This window comes from Gallus gallus, chromosome 11 (assembly GCF_016699485.2).
Source record: "Gallus gallus isolate bGalGal1 chromosome 11, bGalGal1.mat.broiler.GRCg7b, whole genome shotgun sequence".
Lineage (NCBI taxonomy): Eukaryota > Metazoa > Chordata > Aves > Galliformes > Phasianidae > Gallus > Gallus gallus.
Window position 1 is genome coordinate 10,981,073 of NC_052542.1, and position 26,053 is coordinate 11,007,125.

Genomic DNA, 26,053 nt, shown 5'->3' on the forward strand with positions numbered 1-26,053 from the left:
TGTTAGTTCTGTGTGAAGAATTGGTCAAATTCAAATGGCTGTTAGCATTCACCTTAATTCAGTCTGCAGGTATTATCTAAACAAAATGTTTTAAGTGAACTCGTGCATCCCTTCTGGGTGATCTGCTTGGTGTGATGCAGTGCCAGAGGTGGTTACATTTCAAATGCAGTGTAGGTTCAGAACTTCTGGTGAAGCAGGAGTGGGTATGTGCAGTGCTTTAGGGAAGTATGTAAAGATAGTTATTTTCTGGAGAAATAACAAAATTTGTTCTTCATCCTACGCTGGAGCATGAAGTTGATGGTGAAGTGACCCTTTATTTTACGGTGTAACCATTTAATTGATGTACTTGAGTGGAACTTTTAAAATTGAACTTTCTAATGTCAGTCCTTCAGAGATCATAACTTGGGTGCGTTTGTGTGTGCCTGTACGTGGCTCCTGTGTAGATGTGCGCCTAGACAAATGTGTACAGCTGTGTGCACATCCAGCCAGAGCTGAGGCTGTCCTAAGAGCTCTCAGAGCCTCTGGCAGCAGGGAAGAGCTGCAGCCAGTATGCAGAATGAAAATCTTTGTGGGGCTTCAAGTGACCTTGTAACTACATCACCTTTTTTTTTTTTATAGGAGCTGCTGCTCAGGAGATCATTAAGGTCATCACGGGGCAGTTCGTGATTTTTAACAACACCTATATTTACAGCGGGATGTCACAGACGTCAGCCACTTTCCAGCTGTAGGATGACGATGTCCTTTCGTTGCCGCCGAGCGGTGCTGCAGCGCTCCGTACATAGCGCCGGTGCGCCGCGGGGCGGGCCGTCGGGCAGTACCCGCGTACTGAACTCCTTGGTTGTGTTTTGTTTTCCTTTCCCTGAGGACGAATAAAATGATCCCAAATCCTGACTGGAGCCGCGCTGCGGGGCGGGCCGGGCGCCGGCTGTGGCGGGCGGGGCGGGGCGGGAACGGCGCGCGCTGGGAGAGCCCCGCTCTCTTCAGGCGGGAGGCGGCACGGAGCGGGGTGGCTCCGCGGGGTCGGGCGCTGCTGCCGCTGTGGCGAGAGGCAGCTGAGCTGAGGTATCGGTAGCTGTAAATGGGAAGCGGGGCTGGCTGCTTTCGTCGGGTTGGCACTGGTATTTCTCAGAGCCGTTGCTCTACTTCGGGAAGGATAGCTAATCTATCGTTAGCTGGTTTTGTTACTCCTGAGGTTTCCACATGGAGCTAGGCCGTTGCTGAGAGCTTTTAGTCGGTTACTGTGATGCATCGGCCTTTCTTCACGTGTGGAACTTGGAGCTTGGTCAAGGAAAATGGCTGATCCACCTGCACGTGTTCGGGCTCCTGGGCGGGCAGTTAGCTGGGGCTGCCCTTCGGTTCATCCCAGCACACCGCAGGGTCGTGGCCTGGAATAAGCAGCAAGGGCTGCCAACAAGCCTTGGCTGCTGTTCTGCTTCCTGACCCGGGCATTGTGCTGCTGCTCTGCGCCCAGACCAGAAATGGAATGTGCTAGGTTGATGTAGAACCAGTGCTGTGGATTTTTTTCCACTTGCGTATTTTGTGTAAGACTTTGAACTAAAATAAAGTCTCAGTGTAAGAAATGCTCAGTGCCAGGGCTCCTGTTCATTATTGCCTTTGTTTTTGATACTAATACAGCAGTACAGTTTTGGTAGGAGATGGATGGTTTTGTACTGGATGTCAGGTGTGATTAAGCAACACTATTTGATGATCTCACTGCCTTTTGGCTGATGACAAAATTGGCAGCCTGCTATAAGGAGAATCTGAGGAGATTCATTGCAATCAATGGCAGTGCTGGGTATGTTTTTTTAATTGTAGGTGGTTTACTTGTTTATTTCTTTTTTGATCAATTCCATACTGCTATTGTAGGTCATCAGCTTGCTGCAAAACATCAACTTTCAAAGCCATTGGCATGACACAGCAGCTATAAATACTGTTCGTATGAAGTAGAGTATTTCTAAAGGAAGGCTCTGCCATGCGAGGCTGTATTAAACTGTTTGTGTGTCACATGATAGCATGAAGTTTGAAAGCTGTAAAAGTGTATTTTTAAATATTAATAAAGGAGTTAACTTACACCGTATGATGCTACAGACACTGCTGGTCTAAACAAAAAGAAAATGCTTTTTCCTTGCCATTGTAGAACAAGAACAAGGATGCAACCAAAAATGGAAAATCAAAAGGTGCAGAAAACACAATGTGGTAAGGAACCTGAAATCATTTTCCTTTATTACCTGAATCTATTTTACAAAGTTTAGTAGGTTCTGACAAGACTTTCCAAGGAGGTGAACTGTTAGGGAAATGTTCTTTTTATTGTCAGATTTTCAGATTTCTGCCTTGTTCAAACAATAAATAATATTACCATAAAGTCACGTTCCTGCTAATATTTACCCATGTGTTCCTAGTATTTTAATTTTTTAAACTCCCAACTGTGCAAGTGCTTAAAATATGCAGTATCTGCTGCTGCCACTTCAGTAAACAGTCATCAAATAAGTAATTTCATTGTAACAAAAGCCTAAGAAACAAGTTTTCATAGTCACTTACCTCCTTGGGGTTGTATGTAGTTGCTCCTTTCCCCAAATGCTTTGTATTAACCTGCTGACGTAAGTGCCCAAGTCAAGGTGCTACCTCTTGTGCTAAGCGATTCAGTCTTCTTTAAATAAACACCATATAGCAAGCCTTGGCATTTAGCTTAATCCTCCTGGATTCTCTCACTAATACACTCAGGTTTTAATGATTATGTTGTTCACTAAATAGACTTAATGCAACTTGCAAGTGGAAAACATACTATTTAGTAACTTATATCCCATTTACTAACAATTATTGGAAATTTACAATAAAATAACAATGAAAGACCAGAAATATTAAAATGAGGCTGCAACTTCTAGTGAAGCAGTGCTCAAATAACTAACTATGGATTGTGCTCAAATTGCTGTGGATGGGGATATCCATAGCGGGATATAGGTTATGCTTGTTATGTATAGATGTATAAAAGGGTTAGCTCCATGCTTTTCTTGTTTTTTTTTTTTTCTTTAGATTACATATCCATGCTATGTTTTGGGGAAGTTCTACTTTAATACTAAATGAATTTATATGAAGCAAAGATAACGCTTCACGTGAAGCTTCCTTTTTGTTTACTTTTAGATATGAAAACAGATTTGAACTTACTGGTTGAATGCCTTAAATACCAGATGGACTGCCCTTCATCTCAGAAAGAGGCTTTGATCGCTATCTATTCAATTTGTCAACAAAATAGTAAGAACCATTTTTCCTTTGGAAACAACACAATCATTTCCATTTGCAATGCATGTTAAGAAATCGGTTGCTACCGTGGGCAGAAAAAAACATTAGCCAAAGGATGCAAGGCTTTAGGAGCTGTAACATCTTAAGATTTTCTTTTCACACAGTAACAAAAGAAAAAAATTAATTTTTGTTCTTTTTTTTTTTTCCTGTTGTAGGTGAAGCATGTGAATATTTACGAGAAATTGGTGGTTTGGGCTTTATAAACGATCTCGCAAAGTCAAGTGTGCATGGCATAGTGAAGGAAGCAGCTTTATTTACCCTAGGAATCATCATAGAGAGTAATGGTAATAAACACTACTAAGTTAGCCTCGATAAGGTTATATATCTGCTTCTGCTTTGTCTCCATTTGTTTTGGTTTTCTTTGCATCAAAAATCATGTTACAGAATAATTAATTTATGTGAAAGGCAGCAAATGTGTTGCTATTTCACTGACCACCCCACGATTTGAAGAAGTAGGGTAAGGGTTAATATATCTGTCTCTACAGGATTTATATAGCCAGCTTGTCTGTATGACAACAGGCAGCTCTGCTTCCTCATTAAAGAGTGTAATGACATACAGACTGTTCTGAAGTTTGCCTGGGACCAAGGTAGTTTAGTACTGATGACAGAAGGAAGCCCCGAGTCCCTTTGTAGGCCTGTTTTGACTCCCCTCACCATGTACTGGATACAACTGAGCATCTATTTACTGTATTGACAAACTAATTAAAGATTGCAAATAGTTTGCTTTAGGAGTTAATGGTTTTTATTTTCTGGTTTCCAGTTTACTGCCAACAAACTTTGTGTACTTCTGCATTATTTGGGGACCTCATTTTATTTTTAAAGAATAAGGATTCCGGTGTGAACTTGAAAAGAATGTCTGTTTATGTTATCTTAACACTGGTTTCAAATAATAGTAAGTGGTTTTTTTTTCTGTTATAACACATTTTACTCACATTTCCTTTTTATGTTTTCCAATCTGTGCGATGGAAATTTGGAACACTTAGTAAGTAATGCTTTTGTAAAATTGATTTATAGGTTGCATGTAAATAAAACTGAAGTATAAAATCATTTAGGTTGGAAAAGGTCATCAATGTAAGTAAAATAAGTAAATTGTTGCTTACTGGGATTTCCTTAAATAGGAAAAAAATACTGTTGTTATGACAATGTAATTCTGATTGTTAAAAATATAACTCAAACCAGTAGTTCCTGATAATGTGTAGAAAAAGTTAAGCATAGAATAGAAATGCATTTGCCAATTTGTTCGTGTGATCCTCTGTTGAGGAGAGGGTGGTATATGCTTAGGGAATGGAAAATTTAAACACATAAGTTAGACTTGCTGTTAAGATTTTGTTGCTTTCTGCTATGTGTTCACTTTTAGAACGTGGGCAAACCTATGTCAGAGAAACGGGCTGCATTGGTCTTCTGCTGCAGTTATTCAGGTAAACAAACAGTTGCTGTTCAAGCAGAAAAGGTAATGGAGTATTTAGGACTTGTTTGCTTTGTTTTCTAAAACAGAACAACTCTTTCCACACCTGAGCTGAATCTGTCAGATGAAAATACGAATCGCTGCTACCAGCTGTGGTCTTCGGTCTGTAGTACTCTCTGTGCCTGTGTCAACAATCCTCAGAATGGTAAGTGCTGCTGTTTGAGAACTGGTAAATTATAAGTTTTGTTTTCGTTTTTACTGTTGAGCTGAAATTTCACGTTATGCTTGGATTTGAGGTTATTTGTTTTTACTTTCCCAGAAGCTAATCAAAAGATTTGCAGTTCAGTCTTTCCGTATGCAAAAGAGTGGCTAGAAAGTTGCATGGAGCCTGAGATAGTTCGTCCTATTTGCTCATTTGTTGGCCTCACGGTTGCAAATAACTGTAAGATAAAACTTCAAACAGTTTTTATTTTGTGCACTTCATTCAATACTTAAATGTTTAATTCCTTATTTTTGTCAATCTCTGCAAATTCATTTGCTGCTCTTACAACTGTTACACTGAAAACTAGATTCTGTTACTTTTTCTTATGCCATGCTGGGTTGTGACTAAGAATACAAACAGCCTCATTGGCTACAATTTAGAGAGGTCAGTAAAAACAGTTTGTGAAACTTATGTTACAAATATAAGTCATTACTGCATCTTGGAAAAGAGTGAATTTAGGTTAGGTGGATCTTGGGCATAATGTTTGCCATTTATATAATCTTAAGTCAATTATTGCATTTCTCAGGTTGAACATATATCCAACTTCAGTTCCTTTATGCGGGTGTAAATGATTAAAATGTGCATGGAAAAATAGGGATGGGCCTAATTAAGAAAATGCTAAAATAATTTGGTACAATTTGAGACTTGTAGTATTTAAGACACTTTTTTTTTTTCTTTTCTCACTAAGCCCCTGTACAGAAATATTTTGTTTCTGTTGGAGGATTGGATACCTTAGCTCAAGTCCTCATCAAGCTGATGCGTGATGATTCCTGTCTGAGTCAATCTAGCACAAAACTTGCCATAGTAGTAACAAAGACTCTGGATGCCTGCATTGCTAATGACTGTGAGTGAAAAGGCTGCTGTCACTTCCATATCTGATAATTCTAAAATGCATTTTATTCAAGTCTAGTTTGGTGAAAATGTGATATGAATGGATATAAAAGGCAATTAAGTCAGGTACATCCAGATCCAGTTCGTATTGCAGAACCTATCAACTTCAAACTCCTATTGTGAATGACTCTGTTAATCTGAGGTGGGATAGTGAAATAAACATAAGGAACTTTATACAGAGAACAAAATTAAATTACTGGTGCTAGCTTTCTGTAGGTTGAACTGAGAGCTGGGAATGTGGTAACCTTGGATCCTGGAGTTCGAGCTGTGCTTCTCCAGGCCCGTGTCTGTACTAACAAGCTGTGCAAGCTCAAGCGTGGAGCTACACAAATGAGAAATGTGAATATGGTTCCTGTTATGTCTGCAAAGCATCGTTACCTTGATTTACTGTCTGGATGGTGATAGCTCAATGAGGTCTTTGTGTATTCCATCAGAAGACTTTGTGAAATGGGTCTGATGAATCATGGTGTTGGCCACAATTAGTGCACTTCATGCTTCTGTCCTAAGTGCTAGTTAACTAAAGTTTTAAAAAGCTGAAGAGAATAAACCTGCACAGGTTTTGAGCCTAGTTTCAAATAAATTGGTATGTGACTGGATTAGGTTTCAGCACGCATATACTAGCAGTGCTGTTCCCAGTTTCAGCAAGATTTTCCCTCTTTACCAGAAACATTCCTAGCTCCTTTTGTAGCAGCTCTGTTCTGGAACCAATGAAGGATGTGGAAAAAACTCAGCAGAGGTGTACAAAACCTGCACGTTGCAAAACCCATGTTTGTCACATCTTCTAGCACATCTCTACAGAGTACCATTTAGAGAAAAGGGCAGTGCTGGTTATGAGGAATAGCACACATAGAATTACTGCACCAGTAGAGGTGTGGTAATTTAAATTGTTGAAATGAAAGTGAGACAGAAGTGAGACTGCTCAATTCCAAGGCTTTTAGAGGTCTGCTGACAGTTCCTTTAAACATTATTACATATTTGAATGCTGCCTGTTTATTTATTATCTGATAATTTTTTCTTGAAAATGTTTTCAACATAATAGCTGCCATGACTGTTGTTTTGGCGAAGTATCACACTGTGTCAGAACTGCTGAACCTACTGTCTAATGGCACTCTGGATACAGGAGAAAAAATGAGCATTATTCTAACAATTGGACACTGTACTGAAGTCTGTGGTAAGATTTTTTTTTTCTTTTCTGACATATTTTTACTGAATTCTCATACATGAGTTACTTCGATGGTATAATTTCATCAAATTTGGTAACCTCAGGGAATATTCTATTAAATAATGTAATTTAATATTCAGAAAAAAGTTTGCTTCCATCTCTAAACCTTAAGACCTGTTAACGCATTGTATCTTCAAGAGTTTAAGAAAAGTAGGCTATTATGCAAGAATTCAGAGCTGGTTTTAGGGATCACAGGGTAAAACTCATCTAGCCGTGAAGAATTCTACAATTAATACCTTCAAACCAGAGGGCACAAAATACAAAGCATAATTCAAATATTTTAGGCTACAAATAAATGGGTATGAATGTCCACTATGTGATTTGGCTTAGTCCTCCTTCATGTTTCTTACAGCAGTTTTGAACTGTGGTCAAATCATCCTGGTGATCTAGAGTGCTTCTGCTGCAGCTTGGGTAATAGGGTCATTACAGCATGCTTGTATTCTTTATAAGAATCTTTTACAATTTTATTTTTTTTTTAGAATTTCCCTGGAAGTTACTGTTTTTTTGTTTCTAAAATTACTTGTCAGATTAATAGTGTATGAACTAACTCATTTTCATTTATAACTTCCTATTTTAGAAGAAAACCAGTGTGAACTGCTCAAGAACAATGGTCTTCCACTTATGATTCAGGTACTAACTGAGTCTCAAGATGAGGAACTACACAAAGCTGCTACTTTTGTGCTGCAGAACTGCAAACAAATGAGTAAGCTTACTGTTACTGCTTGAGAAATCAGAGATGGTTTCTGTATTTAAGTTATCTTGACTTTCTAGATGATTTTAAGTGTAAAAGCTTTGTGATTCTGTATACTCAAAGATATTCATTTTCTGTACAAAAGCTACATATTGCTGCCATAGTATGATTATGGTACTTAAGCAGAAAAAGTAAAAATTTCAACACTGTTGCAGTAATGCATTTGTGTAACCTATATGTGTAGGTCCAGTCCATAATGTTTTCCATCTATACCTGAGATGCATAATATTATGATTTCACACCGAGTTAGTACTCTATTCTGTACATTTAGAGACTAAACCAGTGGATAATCAGGCCTATAATCACTAAAGCTATAATTATTGTTGTATTTTAAAATGTTATTTATTTTTAAAGCAGATTATATTCAGTCATCCTGATAAGTTTTTTTTTAATTAACTATGTAATACTGCCAATGAAACAGAAATGTACCTTTTCCTGAATTGTCTGAAGAACTGAAGGTATTATGCAGTGCTAGTTAATAAAAAAAAAAGCATGTATTTTGCACTAAAAGCATACCTGAGAGTTTTGTTTAAAAGTAAAACTGAGGGGATATCCTGCTTTCCAGTATCCATCACTATGGAGTGGTTTGGGTTTTGTCCTTCCTTTTTAAGCCGTATGAGTAAAGGAACCATTGGGTTAGGAATAAATCCATGCTAAAGTGATTCCTTAGAGCACAGCCTCATTGCTACAGCAAGCTCAACGATTACTTAACTGAAAAACTGCATTGGCCTCCTGTAACTGCATTTTATCTTTGAAGTGTATTAACGTGTGTATAAACATAGATTAACAGGAGGATCTATTTTGCATTGGAAATTGTTGAGGGCCTTGACCCTCAGAATAGTAAAATACAATAAAACTAAGATATTCAGTGATAAAATTTGGGATGTTAATTTTATTTTTGTTTTATACAGCTGAACAATTGTCCTTGAAAATTAATGAGAAATCCCTAAGTGTGAAGAATGCAGAAGAGCTGGAGGTGGACATGCAAATCAGAGAAAGAAGTCAACAAAACTACTGGAAGAAAGCAGAAGACATCCTGCACAGAATAAACTTGATTGAAAAAGAACATGATGAGATTAGTGTGTTTATGAAGGTAGGGGAAAACTGTACAGATTTTCTGAGTCTAAGGAGCTATAGGAAATAAACCATTAGGATAATTGCATTTTGAGGTAGGAAATGAGAGGAAACAATGGGTGTATGAGAAACTACAACCTGCAGCTTTTGCTGTTATTGCACATAATACATGCGTAGAAATACAAACTTAGAAGTGTGCAGTACAATCAGGAAATGCAAGCATCTGTATTCTTATGAGCTAGTTTAGTTGATTGTAAAATCAGATTTTCTATGAAGTTGAGATCATTTAGGTTGGAAAAGCAACAGCTCGATTTTCTTTTAATTGCTGATTGTTTATTTGTGATCTTAATATTTGCATGCTTGAAATGTCCATGATTGTACTGCTGTGACAGGATAGCTAATGGACAAATGTGAACACAAAATATGGTATTGTTATTCCATGTTTTCTTTGTGCCATGTAACTGGATGGTATCTCTGATTGTGGAATAGCAATTTTTGTTACTTGGCTGGATCTTAAGGTAATCTTTAGACTTTTCAAGTGATGAGTATTAGTAGCAAATCAATTACTTCAGCCTGGAACTATGACTTAGTAACTACCCCTTCAATGCTTTTAGCAGCTGTGCTGTTTTGTTGGCTCTCAGTTCAGTCAGGAGTTATACTGGTCTATTCCAGTTAATCTTGTTAATTGATCTATTTAGTATTTTTTATAGAGCTTGTCTAGTCACTAACAAATACTTTTCAATAAAGGAAAGAGTGCAAGGAAGACTGTTTGACAGGACTTCAGAAGACTGTATTGAAGCATCAAAATCCCATGAAGTGAATACCAGTGCTACAAGAGCACATATAGAAAGAACACACAAAGAATTATGTGGTCTGCAGTTAACCTCTAAGTTGGATGATCGAGTTCTTGCTCTAGCTGTAAACACTTCTGCACTGACTGTGAATCCAGTAAATGCTTCTGCTAGAAAAAGTAAACAGGGTGATATTCTACGTTCAGTTTATGAGGTGCAGACAGACACTGCAATTCAAAGTCATAGTGTAAATGAAAAAGCAGCTTGTGAAAAAAGTCAGTCTGTTCTTCAAGTAAGGTAGGTACCTCGTACTGAAGCAGAAATGGTAAGCTGCCCTTGGTTATGATTTCCTAATTGAATGTCAGCCTTTTCAATTATCGCTTACTAGCTTTCTTTTGCTACAAGTGAAAAGCTGTAAGTGTTTGTTGTCCAGTGGGAAAATATTCTGTGCAAGCATTTTTGACATGAGAAACCAAAGATTATAGAGTATGGAGAACCATCATCTATAAACTCCTTTTTTCTCTTAACAGTAGGATTCTGATGGTGAGTATGGAGAGCCTGTTACAGGCCGTGTGCTAACGCCTTGAACCTAGTGGTGAAAAAGCATCCATAGATTGTGGCCTTCAAATTCTCACTGTTTGATTAGATGAGGGATTGACCCATTGGTGTGGATTAAACCAAATGTGTACTAAATTGCAGCATAAAGCAGAATTGAAAATGACTCTGGAAACCAGCACGTCCTCTGAAAACACTGTATTTGTGGTGCTGGAACAGACATGCTGAGTAGCACTGCAAGGAATGCTAATTGCAGACACTGGGTGATGCGCTGCATACTTCTTGCTCGGTAACTTGGGATAAATAGAATAAGTAATAAATAGAATATTTTTTTTTTAGAATTTTCTTTGCTTTTTGTCTTCGGAATATGTGTATTAATGTACAGTTAAACCTATGTTTTAAAATTTGTTCACATTGTTAATCTTTCTAGGAAAGGCGTACTGCAACAACCAGTGAAGACTATTAAACATGTGAAACAGGCAAGCATGTCAGGTACGAGTAGCTAAACATATTCCTATTTTTAGGTAATTTTGTTCTTAAGTAACTTTTAATGCTTTTATCACTAGTTTTTTATCAGGTGTAAAATATAATTAGATGACTAAACAGATTATGTATATTCTATAACTGTGAATAATTTTGGAATTTTATATTGTATACAGTTTTACTGGGAGAATATTTGTTCTGCTTTTATTGTAATACATGTTTTTTTTTCCTTTCTTTTTTAACTATTCAAATGATTGTCTTACAGATAAATATTTAAACTTAAATCTGAATGCAGTCTATACTGAAAAGTAGAAGCCCTTAATAGAGAATGTGCAGGGGAACTGCTTTTGTTCTGTGCTTGTAAGAGCAAGGATAGAACCTACCTGTGAGAGTGACCTCTGCCTGAAGCTGTCTGTGTTGAATGCTTGTAGATGGCTATAGGATGAGTTTTTCAGATTTGCATTTTTTTCTTTCTCTGGGGTATTTATTCCAGAATTAGGATCTGGTGAGTCAAATTTACTCAATGTAGTTTACTATTAATTTATAAAACCATTCATTAGTTTATTGTTTGCCAGAATGGTAGCTTTACATGGGTCCAAGCTGATCTCCACATATAATTATTTAGATAGAGTTTTCTGCTGTTATGCCAATTAAACTTTCTAGTAATTTACTAACAGAAAATACAATTGAATATTGGTATGCTCATGTGTGATTTCCACAGAAAGATAGCTTGCATCTTCTTCCTAGTGTTTTTTCTTCCTACTTTAGGCCAACATTCATTCTACTCAGAGATAACTAAGGAGGAAAAAAGTAATTTGATTACAACTGCATCTCTTAAAATGACAGATTTTACGTGTTTAGGTAAGTATCTCAGGTCTTTTTTTGCTAAGTTCAGAAAAGAAGAATTAAAGAGCCAGCAATTCAGCAAGCAAACTTGACATTACAAGGATTACTTATTCTGTAATTTAACTGATTTATTTCCTTTTTCTGCATTTAAAATAAAACGTAAATGTTGACATAGAGCTAACCTATTCCAATTTTGTTTAATGTGTCTTTCCTCAAGCTTAAAAGAGCACGTTGTAGCTATAAGTATACTTAGGAGCGACTGTTTTCTTCTTTTTCTCTTATTGGAAAGAAGGAGGGAAAAAATGGAGCCCTGCTCGATTTGCTTCTGTATTCTTCTAGCTAGGCCTCTAACTATTATGCCCTTCTTCTGTTTATTTTTCCTGCCTTACTGCTATTGAGTACAGACAATTTTTCGCAGCAGTCCATGTCTACAACCCATAGTTGCTCCATCTTTTCCTTTGTAACCGTGGTCCACCATTGGTTATGAGAATGCTGCTGGTATTCAGCATTTATAAGTTGTGTAATCAGCAAGGAGAACGTGTAAGAGTCACTAAACTGTAAGTTAGCACAGGATGTGTCCTCAGAAATAAACTCAGGTTGCTGAGAGGGCAATGATAAGCCAGGTTTATCATTTATTTAGATTAATGCAGGTAACTTACAGCGTGGGGAAAAGTTTCAAGGTATAGCAAAGACATCTATTATGTTTTAGCTCCTACGTGAATCACTCTGTGTGAAGAGAGCAGAGTCTTTCCTCCCATCCCAATCAATATTTTTACTCCTGTAGAGGATCTGCACCTTACTTAGTAACTCTGGAGTAGAAGTGAGTTGTGATTTGGTTCCATAGGTCATTCTGAAAATGCATTTTTGGAGAGTACAAAATGAGAAATGAGTCTTTTCAAGAAGGTATGGAAATAACCTCTTTTTGAGATGTGTGAGTGAAAACTTGGAGGTTAATTGTAGACCACAGCCAGCACGATGCTGGATTTTACAATGACTGCCATAGCAGTCATGCTGCTGTCTCTACGATCCCTATTTTTTTCCAGGTTGTACAACAACAGGACTGTCTTTCAATAGCAGAACTTTCAGCAAGATGTTACAAACTTGTCCATATCTGTGTGGCCGTCACAAAGTCATTCTGGAAGCTGAAGAAAGATATAGAAAGAAACTTGAGAAATCATCTGTTTCCAACAAAAGACATGCAGCTTATGAGAGTAATTATTTTATTGGTTTGTTTTTTACTAACTGTCCTTATTCTATAAAATTGCGTTTTGAGTTCCAGACTTGTTTGGCCTGATTCCGATCATCCTACTCTTGTAAGCTCACTTGTTTTATATGATATACCACTAATTTATACTGAATGAGGTTGGAGCAAGTCAATTCTGTTTTGAGGAGTTGGTGTACTTGAATTTTGTACTTGAAGCAGTGGTGAATCTTCGTTGCAAACAACACTGTCTTATTTGCCAGAGTTAGTCAAAATATTAGTAGAAGAGAGTATACAAAGTTGAAATAAATGTGAATGGATGATCCTTGTAAGAAGCTTGTTTCATTCTAGTATTAACTGCAAAAGGATGTAAGAGACTTATAATTAATCAAATAATTTTAATTAGAAGTGCATCCGATGGTTTTATGGTTTGAAAGAGGCATTTAAAAATAATAGATTTCTGGCATTTCTAATGGTGTCCATTTGATACTTTCTAGAAATACTGCTGACTCCAGTGAAGAAAGGAAAGCTGCATGTAGAGACATCTTTGAAGAGCAAACAGGATAATTTCCAAAGTAAGGCCTGAATTTGGGAGTTAGTGCAAAAAACACTTATTGTCTGAGTAATTCTCTTGTAGGGCTTCACCACAAGAGCTTGTGGATAGGGAGTTTTAATAAAGTTCTGTGGATTCTGTCAACGATCTGTCAGACAATGTGTATTCTATAATCATGAAACGATTATACTACTTCACAGTTAAGTTTTCTGGTTACACTGTTGAATCCTGTTAGGGTTACTTTTGTACCACCTGCTACTATTTGTTTTGTTTCAGTGCTTGAAGATGTAGAAAGGTAGTCAGGATCAGAGCACGGTGAATCTGACTGTTCTTGGATTCAGCTTAATTCTATAATACCATTATAGCTGTGTTATCCTATAATAGCAGTTTTTGTTCCTTCTTGGAATTCTGACAGGGACTTGAGTTTCTATGTAGCTAAATGTGTAAAACTTGAATTATATGTACATACACTATTGGAACAAGTATCAGAAAAGTATCAGAAAGCAAACTATGAGAAAATAAAGTAAATAAGGTATTTTTTACTTGCCCTGCATTATGAGGGGTTGAGTAAGATGTTATTGACAAGTAGAGATAAAAAGTGAGGGTAAGTTCCATCAGTTTCCTCAAACAACCAGCAGTTGCCCCCCCCCCAAAAAAACCCAAAAACCAACCAAACAAAAACACAAAAAACCAAATCATCTTGATAATGCACAACAACCGTTCATTTGTAAATAGTGGAGTATGTATCTTTTAAAATATTCTATAGCATAGTGAAAAAGGAAGTCGTATTAACTCTTTTCATTACTCTGCAGATAAGTATATTATACATAATTCACAAGGAATTTTCTTTAGAATCTGGTGGTTCTGGTACATCCTGCATAGCTTTGACTGCAATCATAAAATAATACGTTCATCGACCAATAACCAGTACTGTCTCTTAGGAATGATGACTGCAAGTTTTAACATAGGCCAAAGCAGCTTTCTAAAGCAGTACTTAAATTTTTGAATATTAATATTACTTTTTTAAAAAAACCCAAACATTCCCATTTTTGGAAAAAATGAGCCCACCCATCAGGGATTTCTTTTTAGTGATCTCTTTCCAAAACTTTTGTGTCCTTCATTATTTAACTAATTTCTGGCAATGGCTAGTGGATGACTTTCATTTTTTTTTAAATCAGATTCAGAAATAACTAATTTGGCGATGACACTCATGGGGATTTTAAAAAGGTTTTCTGAAAAGAACAGTTTATTTCATCTGAAGAACCCATTACACCAATATATTACTCCTAGCAATTAAATATTTTCTGAAGTTAACTGGATTTTTCAGTCTTTTCTCAAAGACCAGATGGTGACATGGCTCAGAAGATATCCCAAGTTTTAGTTCCTGAAATGTTACCTTTGTGTTGCTGTTTTTTCTGCAAGTAAAATGCATGGTGTTTTCTTGTTTTTTAAGGTATTCTTTTGACTCCAATTAGAAAAAGCAAAACCAATACTTCGAATAGGTACGAACATAATAATAATACTGCAGAATACAACTTGCTACCAACATATAAAAAATGTGAGTATCACCAGAAAATTAGTTCTGTAACAAACATAACTGAAAGATTGGGTTTTACCTTTAGTTCAGGGCACTGAAAAAAGTGTCCATGTTTGCTGTTGGAGACAAATGGCTGAGAATTTCAATGAACACTCTTGTAGCTTTGGTCATAGTATTACTGGAGTTTATTTTCTGTTAAATCCTATTGTTTGCTAGCTGCTTCCAGTACCTAAATAATTCAGACATGTTAATGCCAATAATGAGGAAAAGATCTAATGAGAATTAGGTATTAGTAATAAGGCAACACGTGCATATTCATGTTCTTTAGAAGAAATGTTCCTTCCCAGCACTACAGTCGGTCTCACAGTCGAGTTCAGTTAGCTCCAAGTAACTGAGGGTTGGCCTTGTTCACAGTTTCATAGCCTTCCAAAAAAGACAAGATGCCTGGATATAAACACAAGGGCTCTTTAAACAAGAGAAGAACCTGAAAAGATTTCACAGATGAAGAAATTATTATCTTTTAAAGAGAGTAAAATGAATGGATAATCACTGGAGTTTGATTTTGTGGTGCTGCCATTTCAGAAGGGACGGACAAATGTTAATCTTTCTGAGAAATCCTGCAGGTTACAAGTAAATGTCAAACTTTCTGCAAATCATATATACTATCAGGTCATTTTTTGAGCGTTTGTCCCTGATTTGGCTTGCAAAGAAATGTGGGATGAAGAATTGGCAACCTGCGGGGCTGATCTTTGTGTCATTTCAGTGCTGTGTACACTCAGGATTTGAGTGGCCTCTGATGTAATCTGATCAGTTTTTATGCTAATAGAGGACTGAACTGGGAAGCATTAGAGTGGTACCTGACAGGGTACAAAGAGTTTCAGTTAAGGGCTGAATCAATACCCATATTTGCTAGGAAGTGGCTGTGTTCTTGGTTCAGTCAATTGGTTGCAGCTTTCGCATTGTTTCATGTGTATGCTCCTTACACAGGGCTATGGGCTATGGATGGAGTAGATAGCATTTCTGCTGTACTCTGAGTACCTGGGGGGGTTAGTGGCAACCATTTGTACTCTGAAATCTTTTCTAAAATTGTGCTGTGTTTTGTGACAATGGCTGTCTTGATATTTTCATCTCCCATCTTCCAGAAACAAGAAAAACAAGCATCATCATCAGAGTCTTTCAAGAGAATTTTGGATTTTGATGCAGAAAGCTGAAGAACAGCATTATTAACAGTGAGGTACGGTCACAACAATTCCAACTTCCAGAGAATTTAGAGGAGTTTGGACTCATGTTTTGTACTGCTAACGTTCGTAACAAATTGTTATGCTTTGTAGATTTCAGTTAAGTTGTAAGTTTTTATAAATAATGCCAATAAAGCCTTTACTAGTAAAAGTTGCTTTTAGCTTTCAAAAATGTAACTTCCTTTGTAAACTTTCGATTATGTGACAATTAATTTGGCTTTGTCTCAACCTTTTTAGTTTGTTTCATCCTATTGGTAAGAAAAGGCTTATTGCTAAAGTGCCCGAAGCTGGTAAGAAGCAGTGTTCTGACTTCCTTCCTCTTCATCAGTGCAATTAGCAGCTGAAAGACTGTCTTGCCTTTGGTGTGTGTGTGGGGGGAGAAAAATAGGATACACTGTTAAACATGTAGGAGAGGTGCAGCCAGGTCAGCATTTCAAATTAATGGTTAGCAGGAATGAAGTGATGATGGAAGTGATCAAGACCTTTCAAATGATATCAAAGCATTTATGATGTAAGTGCTAGTAAGTACTGAGTTGGAGGATACAGCTTGTTGGAAACGCTCAAGAAATCCACATAGTAGTGGAATTTCTGGACACACAGAGGGAGGACTGTGGTAGAACAATGTTCTGTATTCTTATTTGCAAGTAACTTTGTGTGAGACAGGGTATGTCTGTGGCAGAAAACATCAAATGTATGTTTGAAAACTACTGAGTGTAGTAGATGGATCTTAAATGGGTACAAGGAAATGGAAACAGAGCTCGTGGAAATGTCGGAGCTTACAGATGGGACACTTACATGTGGTTCATCTGCAGTATTTACTGCCTCGTATGAGTGACTTGGATGGTATTTGTGGACCTATGTGAAATACTGCAGCTGTGAATGGCACGCAGTGTAACTACTGCTAAACTGGATTTCATTTATGGTGGGACTTTGTTTGTCGTTCAAGTTAATGAGCAGATCCACTGCTTCTGCTAAGTGTATAATATTTACTTAATCTTTAGTGAAAGCCTCAGCAGCTTGGTTTTGTCCACGATAGCCTCCTTATTTGAGTTCTGATTGTTAGTTTAGAATGGCAAATATTTAGTTACTTTGCAGTAGGCTTACACAGTGATGTAGCTTGCACCAAAGATGATGCTGATGTAATATATAGGTCTTTGAATGGTTTTCATCTTTTGCACTTCATTTTTCTTACTCAAATACTCAGGCAACTGTAAAAATGCCTCAGGGTCTGTCTTGTCAATCCTCTTTACTTGAGGGGTGTAAGAAGGGGGGTGTGAATATTGCCTTATGTCTGAATGAGTCACGTTCTACAGCGCACCACTTCATCTCCGTTCCAGCACTGCGCAGCGGGTTCGCCCTCCTGCAGCCCGAGCGGAGCCGCGCCGTGCCCGCCGCCACCAGGGGGCGCTGCCGCAGCCGCCCCGCCCGCCGCGCGGCACCGCCCAGAGCGGGGGGCGCTGCCGGGGCTGCCCGGGCGCCGCCTGATCGGAACGCGGCGTGGCTGCGAGCGGCTGACAGCCGCCAGGGGCGGGGCGCGGCGGGGCGGCGGTGAACGGCGGCGGGGCCGGGAGCGCGGCGGGCCGGCCGTGCGGGCGAGCCGGGGCGAGGGAGGAGCGGGGTCCTCGTTGGGCCCGGGTGAGGTCACTCTTTGTGGCGGTGGTTGGCAAGATGGCGCCGGTGCTGGTGGAGAAGAAGCTGCTGGGGCCGGACGGGCCCGGCGGCGCCGACCTCCCCAGCGAGGAGGAGGAAGGGCAGAACCTGTGGTGAGCGGCCGGGGCCGGGGGGACGCGCCTTCCGCGCCGTGGCGGCCGGGCCCGCGGGCTGGGCGGCTGCTGCCGGGCGTCCCGCGTCTGTCACGGCGGGGCAGCCTGCCTTGCGGGGCCGCCTCGGCTCACCTGCGGCTGGGGGGAGCCGCGGGCCTCGGCCGGGCCGGGGCCGAACGAGCACCCCGCTCCGGCAGGGCCGGGCCGTGGGGCGGCCGCGCTCGGGCCCCGTTGACGGGAGCGGGGAGCGGGCGGGGCGCGGGCAGTGCCGGCCGCAGGGAGCCCCGCAGCCGGGTGAGGCCGCGTCACTGGGAGGGGACGGCGGCGTGCGGGGCCGGAGCGGCTCTTAGCGCGCGGGGACCGGCGGGATGGGGTCTGGGAGGCTGCAGCGCTTGTTTTCGGGTACTTAATCTCTTGAAAACAGCAGTAACGGAAGAAAAATGTGTGAGTGAAATGCAGTAATGGATTGTGGGAAGAGTTAGTCATCAATTGGAAACTAATGCATTGCAGTGACGTGACCGCTGCTAAGGGAGCAAAAACTTCACTGTGCGTGCTCTAGGGACTGTAAAAGCTCTCCTCACAAAGGTGACTTATTGCTGGAGACATTAGAAAGAGAAATGAACTGAAATTCTTACCTGTTTCATGCCTGGTTTGTAAACAGGGTGAGTGTACCCCAGCCCATGGGGGTCTGCGGAGCTCGGGGTGCAGTCAGGGAGCGGTGTGTGTCCGTGCTGTCGGCCTGACCGTGCCTTCTGCCTTTCCAGGTCATCGATACTGAGCGAGGTTTCCACCCGGTCGAGATCTAAACTGCCCTCTGGCAAAAATATCCTTGTTTTTGGTAAGTAGCAGATGCAGGGACGAGGCCCGTCTGCTTTCTGTAGAGGCAAAGCACGTTGAGAACAATGATGTGAACACACTGACGCACCAGTTGGATAAAATTAGCTCCTGAAATGCGATCTGTGGTATTCTTTTCTCCAGGCTGGCAGTTTTACCTTCTTTTTGGTTTACATTGTTAGCCTTATAACGTATATTTAGATAAATGGGTGGTAATGATAGTGTGACAGAGTGCTTCTTTCTTATTGTTGTGGTATGAGCCATTGGATTGAGCTGGAATACTTGAAAAAAATGCAGCAGGTATAGGCCAAAAATACACCAGAAGACTTCCCGTTTCTAGATGTGTTTTGAAATTCTGTTCAAGCTAATTCTGAAACTGTCTTTTTCTTTCCTGTGAAAACTTACTGGCAGGTGATGATGGCTCAGGTAAAACCACACTTATGGCTAAAATACAGGGAGCGGAACATGGCAAAAAAGGAAGAGGACTGGAATACTTATATCTGAATATTCACGATGAAGACAGAGATGGTAAGGTCATCTTATATGTAATCTGTTTATGTAATTAAGTAGCTGACATGTTTTTATGTAACTCTGGCTTCAATTTTGGGTTACACCCAAGTAGCTGTTTCCAGTGTTGCTGTGTATGTTTTGTGAGGTATGTTCATTTCTTAAGAGAAGGGCATTTTATGTTCAGATTTGGTCTATTTCTTGCCTATTTTATAGCTTCACCTGTGAATGAGGTAGAAGTGCACTTAACCTATTGATGTAGCTCAGGATCCAATTAATTTCAAGGTGATAAGTCTGCTGGTATTAAGTTACAAACAGATTTATTGTCATTTGGTAGACCTGCCTTGCAATTACAGAAAGATGGTGATGCATCATCAAAATTTAATATGGATTTCAGATCAAAATTTAGTGTGGATTTTTGGGCTTAAGGTTTTCTTGGTTTCTTGAGCAGTTTGTGGAATTTTGGTGAATTGTAGCTGAGCCATTTTGTTAGAGTTGAGTGAGTGAAGAACAGAATGTGAAGTCAGAATTAGTATTTGTTTCTCAAATTGCAGCTTTTCTCACTGTCCCTTTTTGTTGCTGTTGGTGATGATAATAGCTCTTTTTTTTTCAGTGTTTGGGAAGCAAGAGACTGGTCTAATGGTGAGAATACCATTAATCTCATTTCATCTATTCTGCTGAAGGTTAGAGACAGGAAGAGATGAAGAGGGAGCTCGTTATCCTTGCTCCTAAATCTGCCTGTGTCACTTGGGCAAACTACTGAACCTCTTTTTGTCAGTTTTCCTCCCCCAAAACCAGGGATGGTGGTCTTCCTGTTCGTGACCTTCTGAGTTTACAGTTGGGAAGAAGGAAGCAATGGTGGTGGTTTTACTGTTCCTGAAAAAAGATGAACTGGGAAGATCCTATCGTGGCATTTTGGGAATGGAAATGTACTGAAGGTTTGCATGAGTTATTAAGTACCATATGTGTCTGGTTGTTATGGAGATTGGTCTTGTTCTCCTGTGGTAATAAACTGTCTTTAGATACTAGGTTCGGCACAGTTAATGTATGAGCGCATTGCCTGTGTCATCAGTGGGTGCCTAATCTTACAGTTCCTAAAAATGTTCTGTGGTGTAATTTTCAGTGTTGAGGCCTTTCTTACTGCTTGAGGTTCTTTGCGTATGTGCTTTCTCACTGTGTATCATCTTCTTCAGTACTGCGTAAATACATTGGGGTGAAGAAACCCTTGGGCTGCGAAGGTGCTGTATGATACCAAGCTTAGGGCAGCTACAAAGGAGATGGTATTATAAGCAGACAGATATTAGATGTGATGTTCTTAATGGTGCTATTAAGTCTCAAGTATGTCCCTACTCTGGAAATATTTTGGGGCTATTCCTGAATATCTGGATGTGATAAGTATTTGTGGTGGCAAGGAGAGGCTTGTGGTAAGAACTCTGGTGTTGGTGTAGCGGGAAAAACTAAGACCTTCTTGACTAGCTGACTCAGCTGGATAATTCAGGTCTTCATGCATCCCTTTAATAGATGTGTTAGGATCTAATAATATCTGTGTCTTTCCTTTTTGTCTTGTTAGCGTCATCAGCAAGTTAAATAAATAGCAAAGTGGGTCAGGACCTCCTAACAGATGAAGTTAGCACTCTGATTTCTCCAGTACATGCTTTGTTTTGTTTTATAACTCTTTGTATGCTTTAGGTGTGTGTGTATTTGGATACAGTTTTGGGAACAAAACCTTTACAACTGTCCTACAGTTCTTGGAAGCCACAAGGAAACGGGAGATAGGCACTCAGAAGCTTACTGCCATATACTCATTTTTGAGGGTATCTGCTTTTTACTGTTCTCCAGTCTACTTGAGACCAGCAAACCATATGAATTTATTTCCAGAGATGTCAAGTCAACACTGATAAGACCTTCTTCACCCTGATGTAGAGGTTCAGTTATCAGCTTCTTTCCCAGATGCTGGGAGACTTCTGTAAGCCCTTTTTTTTCTTTTTGGAGGAGTTTATTATTTCCATGAAAAATATTTTTGTCGTAGTGCCGAGTCACTATCTACTTCCTACTTCCTTTCCTTTGCAAATCTTAAGGAAATCTTCTGTGTTGCTTCTTATTTCCATCTCCTGCTCTCTTTCCTGTCTTACTTCTTAAAGGATGTTTGTATCTGACTCCTCTTATGTTCGAAGAAGAGTCACTTTGCTTCATGTTTGGAGACCCTGGGTGCAAGATTTAGTTTACTGTTGTCTGTTCACCTAAGAAAAGTTACACAGATGCATATAAACTTTTTTCAGCACCTCTATGCTTAATATAGGTGCCCACAGGCTTGTTTGTTTTCATTGTCGCTGCCTGTGTCTTGGCAGTGGTGGATACCTAGCTTGGGTGACAAAATGCATGTCACCACTGGTTGGGTTCTGTTTCTGTCAGGCATTAGATGGTTGATGTAACACGTGCTGCTTTGATCTCTAGGCCTTGGGTGACTTGGTGTTTCAGTACTGGACCTCTTCTACCTGAAAAATCTTCTCCTCAGGGTACTATCCCAAATTCTGCCTAGGCTAAGGCATTTGTTCACGTAGAAACTCGGGGACACCTAACCAACAGTACCGAGAGAGGGAGAGGAGATTCTTCTGAGGTATGGTATCCTTTGAGCATATGGCTTCCGCGTACTTGGCACCTCAGTTCATCTGGATGAAAGTACTTACAGCTCTAGCTGTAGAGTTATCTCAGAATATTTAATGGCCTTGGAGCTCAGGCCCTAGAATATTCTGTTAGTGGCATTTCCCAGGGATGTAAGTTTGAATTTTTTTGCCTTCGTGTTGAGCAGCTCTCTTTGTGTCTGTGCTAGTCTGTTTGCTTTTTAGAGCTGTCTTAATTGGTAGGATGTAGATGGGGGGATCTGCACAATTTTATTCCAAGACTTATTTCTGGAGTAGCTTCTGGAGTCTCATAGGGTGATAGGTCACAGTTAGAGAGTGTGCAGCAGGTCAGTGAAATAAACTACATCAGCTGTTCAGGTGGCTGGCTTTGTAGTTGTAGCAATGCCGTATGGGTTAGCAGACAATTATAAATACCAAAGAGATCTTTCAGTTGGTCTTCTTCAGATTGCCCCTGCAACACAGTTGGCTCTGGCTGTACCAAATGTGCAGGTGAGATACAGTCATTCATACTTGTAAGAAAATCAGGTAGTCTTTTTTTTGCCTCAGGTTTGGACTGGCCTCAGTCATATCATGTACATATTCCAGTTGAACTGGTTATTCCAGCATGAGCCAAGGGCTGCTGATGCACTGGTTTCTAATGGGAAATTTTTTTTGTCAACATCTTTAAACTAATTCTATTGAAAGTGATTTTCTTCTGTTTTTCTCCACCCATGGCTGGGATAAAGGATATCTAATTACCACTGATACCTTTTGAATAAAGGAAATGTCACTGCACTTCACAGAATCACATTTCTAAAGTAAAATGCATCAAAGATGGAAAACCCTTTTCGGGGCTTAAGGATAAAGTATTGACAGGATTTGGAGATGTAATCTTAGCAGTGATTGTAATAGTCTTTAGTTAGTAACACCTGTTACTCCAGCAGGATCTAGTAGTTAGTGTTGGCATCTTGTGTTGTAGCCACGATGAAAGGTCCAGTTAACATTCACATCGTATGACTAACAGGGAGCTTGACGTGGTGCTGACAAAGTTGAATTTGCCTTCCAGTCCTTGCCAAATTGTAAACAAGCAGTGCTGTCGCTTTCGGCCTGTTTTATATTCATAGTAATTGAAAATCCCAAACTGTACCTGATGGTTGTCTTTTTAGTGTAAGAAGGGAGGAAAATCTTTCACTTTTTATTTTCATATGGTGTTATCTTTAAAAAAAAAAAAAGGCAAGAAAACAACAACACAATTACGTTACACTAATGTGAGGGTTAGGTGCCAGTCTTGGCAGATTGATTTCATCTGAGTGACGGTTCCACTGTGCAGTCTAGATTCAGTATGCATTCTAGATGTTAAGTACAAACGAAACCCTTAAGTAAGACAGAGGTATTTAGTAAACAAAATCTTTCCAACCTTTAGTTATTGGCTTAAAAGAGTGGCTGCAAATCAGTGAATTAAGTTGTTCATTGAATTTTGTTACCTGCTAAGATGTGAATGTCCTTTCTGTGATTGAAACAGGCACCACAGGAGAAACTATTGAAGTGCTGATGAGAGCTGTAACTTTTTATGGCTATAAGCAGATTCAGTTAGTTTTCTGAAAGTTTCACAATCTCTTGGAGAAGACATTGTGCTATTAACTGTCTCTTAAGAACCTCTAACTCATAGAAACCCCCTGCGGTTATCAGCTGGTAGAGTTCTACCTCTGGGGATGTGCAAAGGGATGCGTGGGGGAAGAGAATCTCGTGCAGAGGTTTTGTGTACTGTTGTATTTGTGATCACATTATTTGCCAAACTTCTACCAGACTTTCCCTCAGTCCTTAAAGGCCTTCCAATAGCTTTTGATTCGTTGTCCAATACTGTGACGATCATTTGTGATATCAGAGAGTATGGGGGAGGAGGGAAGGGACAAACGATGAGTGCTGTATTTCTTAAATACGCAACAATTGTTTTAACTGTTCACTGCAATAGGTAGTTCTGAAGTGCCCAATTAGCAGTAAGATCTTTAATTAATTGAGAAGTGTAACTGTTGGCCTTTGTGATGACTGATGCTTGAATGTCTGTGCTACCCTAGCAGTACCTAAGTAGGAGGATAACAGAGATGCAGAGGAGAGACTGCCTGTGTACAGCATCTTGATGTAATCTGTCTGTAATTTGGACTGTTCTGTAATGTTATTCAAGACCTAATTAGCAAGGGATGTATGTATATCTCTGTGCTCTTTTCTCCTTCCAATTTCTTCAGTCAAATCCTTGCCTTTTTCTAGAGCCAACGGTTTTTGATCCTGGTGGATTTTTTTTCTTGAAGTTCTGACAGCCACAGAGACTGGATTTATTTTGTGCAGCTGAAAGATTTGGAGCACATGTCAAGGAAATGCAGGGACAACTGATCATAAAGCTTAGCAGCAGTTTTGAAAACCTGTGCTCTGCAGGGATTGACTTGCAGACCGAGTACATGTATTTCATAATTCACCTCTCATCTGTAATGCTTGTGGAGACCCACTGTTCCCTCTGGACATCTGGAATAGAATGAAGAATACTTTGAAAGAGATACTGCAAGGACTCTCCTAGATACAGCAAAGGGACTTGTACCTTTTCCAGGGGAAGTTTCTGAGGATAACGTAATTTTATTAGACTTGGTTGTCCAGTGTGCCTGATGCACCACTCCTGATGATGCTGCATTTTTCTTCTGTTCTTGGCAAAGTTCGTGTTGTTGGAGGCGAAATGCTTGCTGCCTGACCCAGGGGGTTATTTCCCCTGCATTTCAACAAAAATGGTTTGATCACTACCTAGGTGCTATGGGGAGAAACACAAAAACTAAAATACCAAGTCTTTTGTCCTCTACTAATTCTATGAAGAGACTGTAAGTAGAAGGCAGTGTTAAGTCCCTGTGAATTAAGAGCAGATAGCTTTAAAGTTCGGTGGGTTTTACATCTATCCTGTGTTTGGCTCCTCCTACTCCTGTGCTAGAGACCTAAGCTGCTTACTGCTTCTATCTTGTTTGCAGCTTAGTGTGAGATGTCTTCAGTTTGTTAAAGCAGTGTCTGAGGGACACTTCAGGCTTTCTGACCGAGTGCAGCTGGAACTTGGCATTACCTATGTGTTAGATGGGCGCTTGATTTACTCGCCATATACTTATCTCAAATAGAGAAATGTCGTGCGATATCTAAAAGCTGTGGTGTCACCTGTCAATAATAAAAGCCAAGGAACTGAAATTACATGTCAAAGAAAAAGGTTCTGAATCAAGACAGTCCTGTTTAAATGGAGGCATCTACTAAGTAATTTAGGCATTTGTGTGTACACCTGCGTGAAACCGACAAGATCTGCTGGTAGCTGGGCTCTGCTCTTTCCTTAAACACTGAAGAAGTCCTCTGATTACTCCTAGGCTAGCAAAGCAGCAGGCTGGCATCCTTTGAGCTACAACTGTGCTTTTTCTTTTCAGATCAGACTCGCTGTAATGTTTGGATTCTGGATGGAGACCTATACAATAAAGGGCTGTTGAAGTTTGCCGTTTCTGCGGAATCCCTGCAAGACACCATTGTAGTCTTTGTTGCGGATATGTCTAGACCATGGACTGTTATGGAGTCGTTACAGAAATGGGCCAGTGTCTTGCAAGAACATATTGATAAGCTGAAAATTCCTCCAGAAGAAATGAGGGACATGGAACAGAAGTGTAAGTCTTTGTGCATTCCTACGTTACTGCTTTTTTTTTTAACCTGTCTCTTTCCACTTTCTTTGGTAATGGTGAATTTCTTCTGGTTGGTGTTTTGAGAACGCATTGAATAACAGTTGCTTTGAAGTTATGATCACAACACTGATTCAGATAGACTGTTGGGCTTTAAAAGAACTCTTGCAGTTTTGTCGTGCTAGCAGAATTTCAGGTGAATTGTCTAAATTCCTTGCAATCATGACATTTTGGTAATAGTTTTTTTTTTTAAGGCCATTTCTTAAAAAGTCAACTATACAGAATCACGTTTTTAAAAGCAGTGTCAGAATTCAGTAGCTCAGTGAGCTGTCTGCTTTCCTGTGGTATCCAAGGCAGGTTCCCTACTGTGTGCATTCCCAGTATATTTCTTTGCCCTTGCTTTCCATGAGCCTCAGGCCGTGGTCCTGGTACGTCTCACTCCGGCTGTCCTTACCCTGTGACTTTAGGAATGTTGTATAAATTTAGTTTCTTCCCTGGCATAACTGTGGCAGGAAGGAATCTGGCACTGGCAAGCAGTC

The 26,053-nt window shown here is 39.8% G+C and overlaps 3 protein-coding genes across 12 annotated transcripts in view; all 3 read left to right on the top strand.

The window, feature by feature from the left end:
• NAE1 (NEDD8 activating enzyme E1 subunit 1) overlaps positions 1-891 on the top strand; it is a 30,110-nt gene extending 29,219 nt beyond the window's left edge. For all 4 annotated transcript variants that reach the window (XM_015292494.4, NM_001006129.3, XM_046899473.1 and 1 more), the window contains exon 20: positions 619-891. In XM_015292494.4, coding sequence (XP_015147980.2) covers positions 619-728 — 110 coding nt within the window. In that variant the 3' untranslated portion in view covers positions 729-891. The remainder of the gene's footprint in view (positions 1-618) is intronic.
• TERB1 (telomere repeat binding bouquet formation protein 1) lies at positions 790-16,261 on the top strand. 4 transcript variants are annotated; one of them, XM_015292506.4, is made up of 19 exons: positions 790-1,062; positions 2,138-2,196; positions 3,139-3,249; positions 3,453-3,581; positions 4,058-4,189; positions 4,655-4,715; positions 4,792-4,907; positions 5,022-5,144; positions 5,653-5,808; positions 6,895-7,026; positions 7,655-7,780; positions 8,740-8,921; positions 9,650-9,990; positions 10,679-10,740; positions 11,500-11,592; positions 12,621-12,788; positions 13,276-13,353; positions 14,785-14,889; positions 16,011-16,261. In XM_015292506.4, coding segments are annotated over exons 1-19 (2,364 nt in total). In that variant the 5' UTR covers positions 790-874; the 3' UTR covers positions 16,013-16,261. The 4 variants fall into 4 exon arrangements, with proteins under 4 accessions (XP_015147992.3, XP_015147993.3, XP_040501867.1 ...); XM_015292507.4 differs by lacking the exon at positions 5,022-5,144; XM_040645933.2 differs by lacking the exon at positions 4,058-4,189.
• Positions 16,262-17,756: 1,495 nt separating this feature from the next.
• Positions 17,757-26,053, top strand: part of DYNC1LI2 (dynein cytoplasmic 1 light intermediate chain 2) — a 28,275-nt gene continuing 19,978 nt past the window's right edge. For all 4 annotated transcript variants that reach the window (NM_001030573.2, XM_015292500.4, XM_040707085.2 and 1 more), the window contains exons 1-4: positions 17,757-17,869; positions 18,634-18,707; positions 19,115-19,231; positions 25,272-25,502. In NM_001030573.2, the coding sequence (NP_001025744.1) occupies positions 17,775-17,869; positions 18,634-18,707; positions 19,115-19,231; positions 25,272-25,502 (517 nt within the window). In that variant the 5' untranslated portion in view covers positions 17,757-17,774. The remainder of the gene's footprint in view (positions 17,870-18,633; positions 18,708-19,114; positions 19,232-25,271; positions 25,503-26,053) is intronic.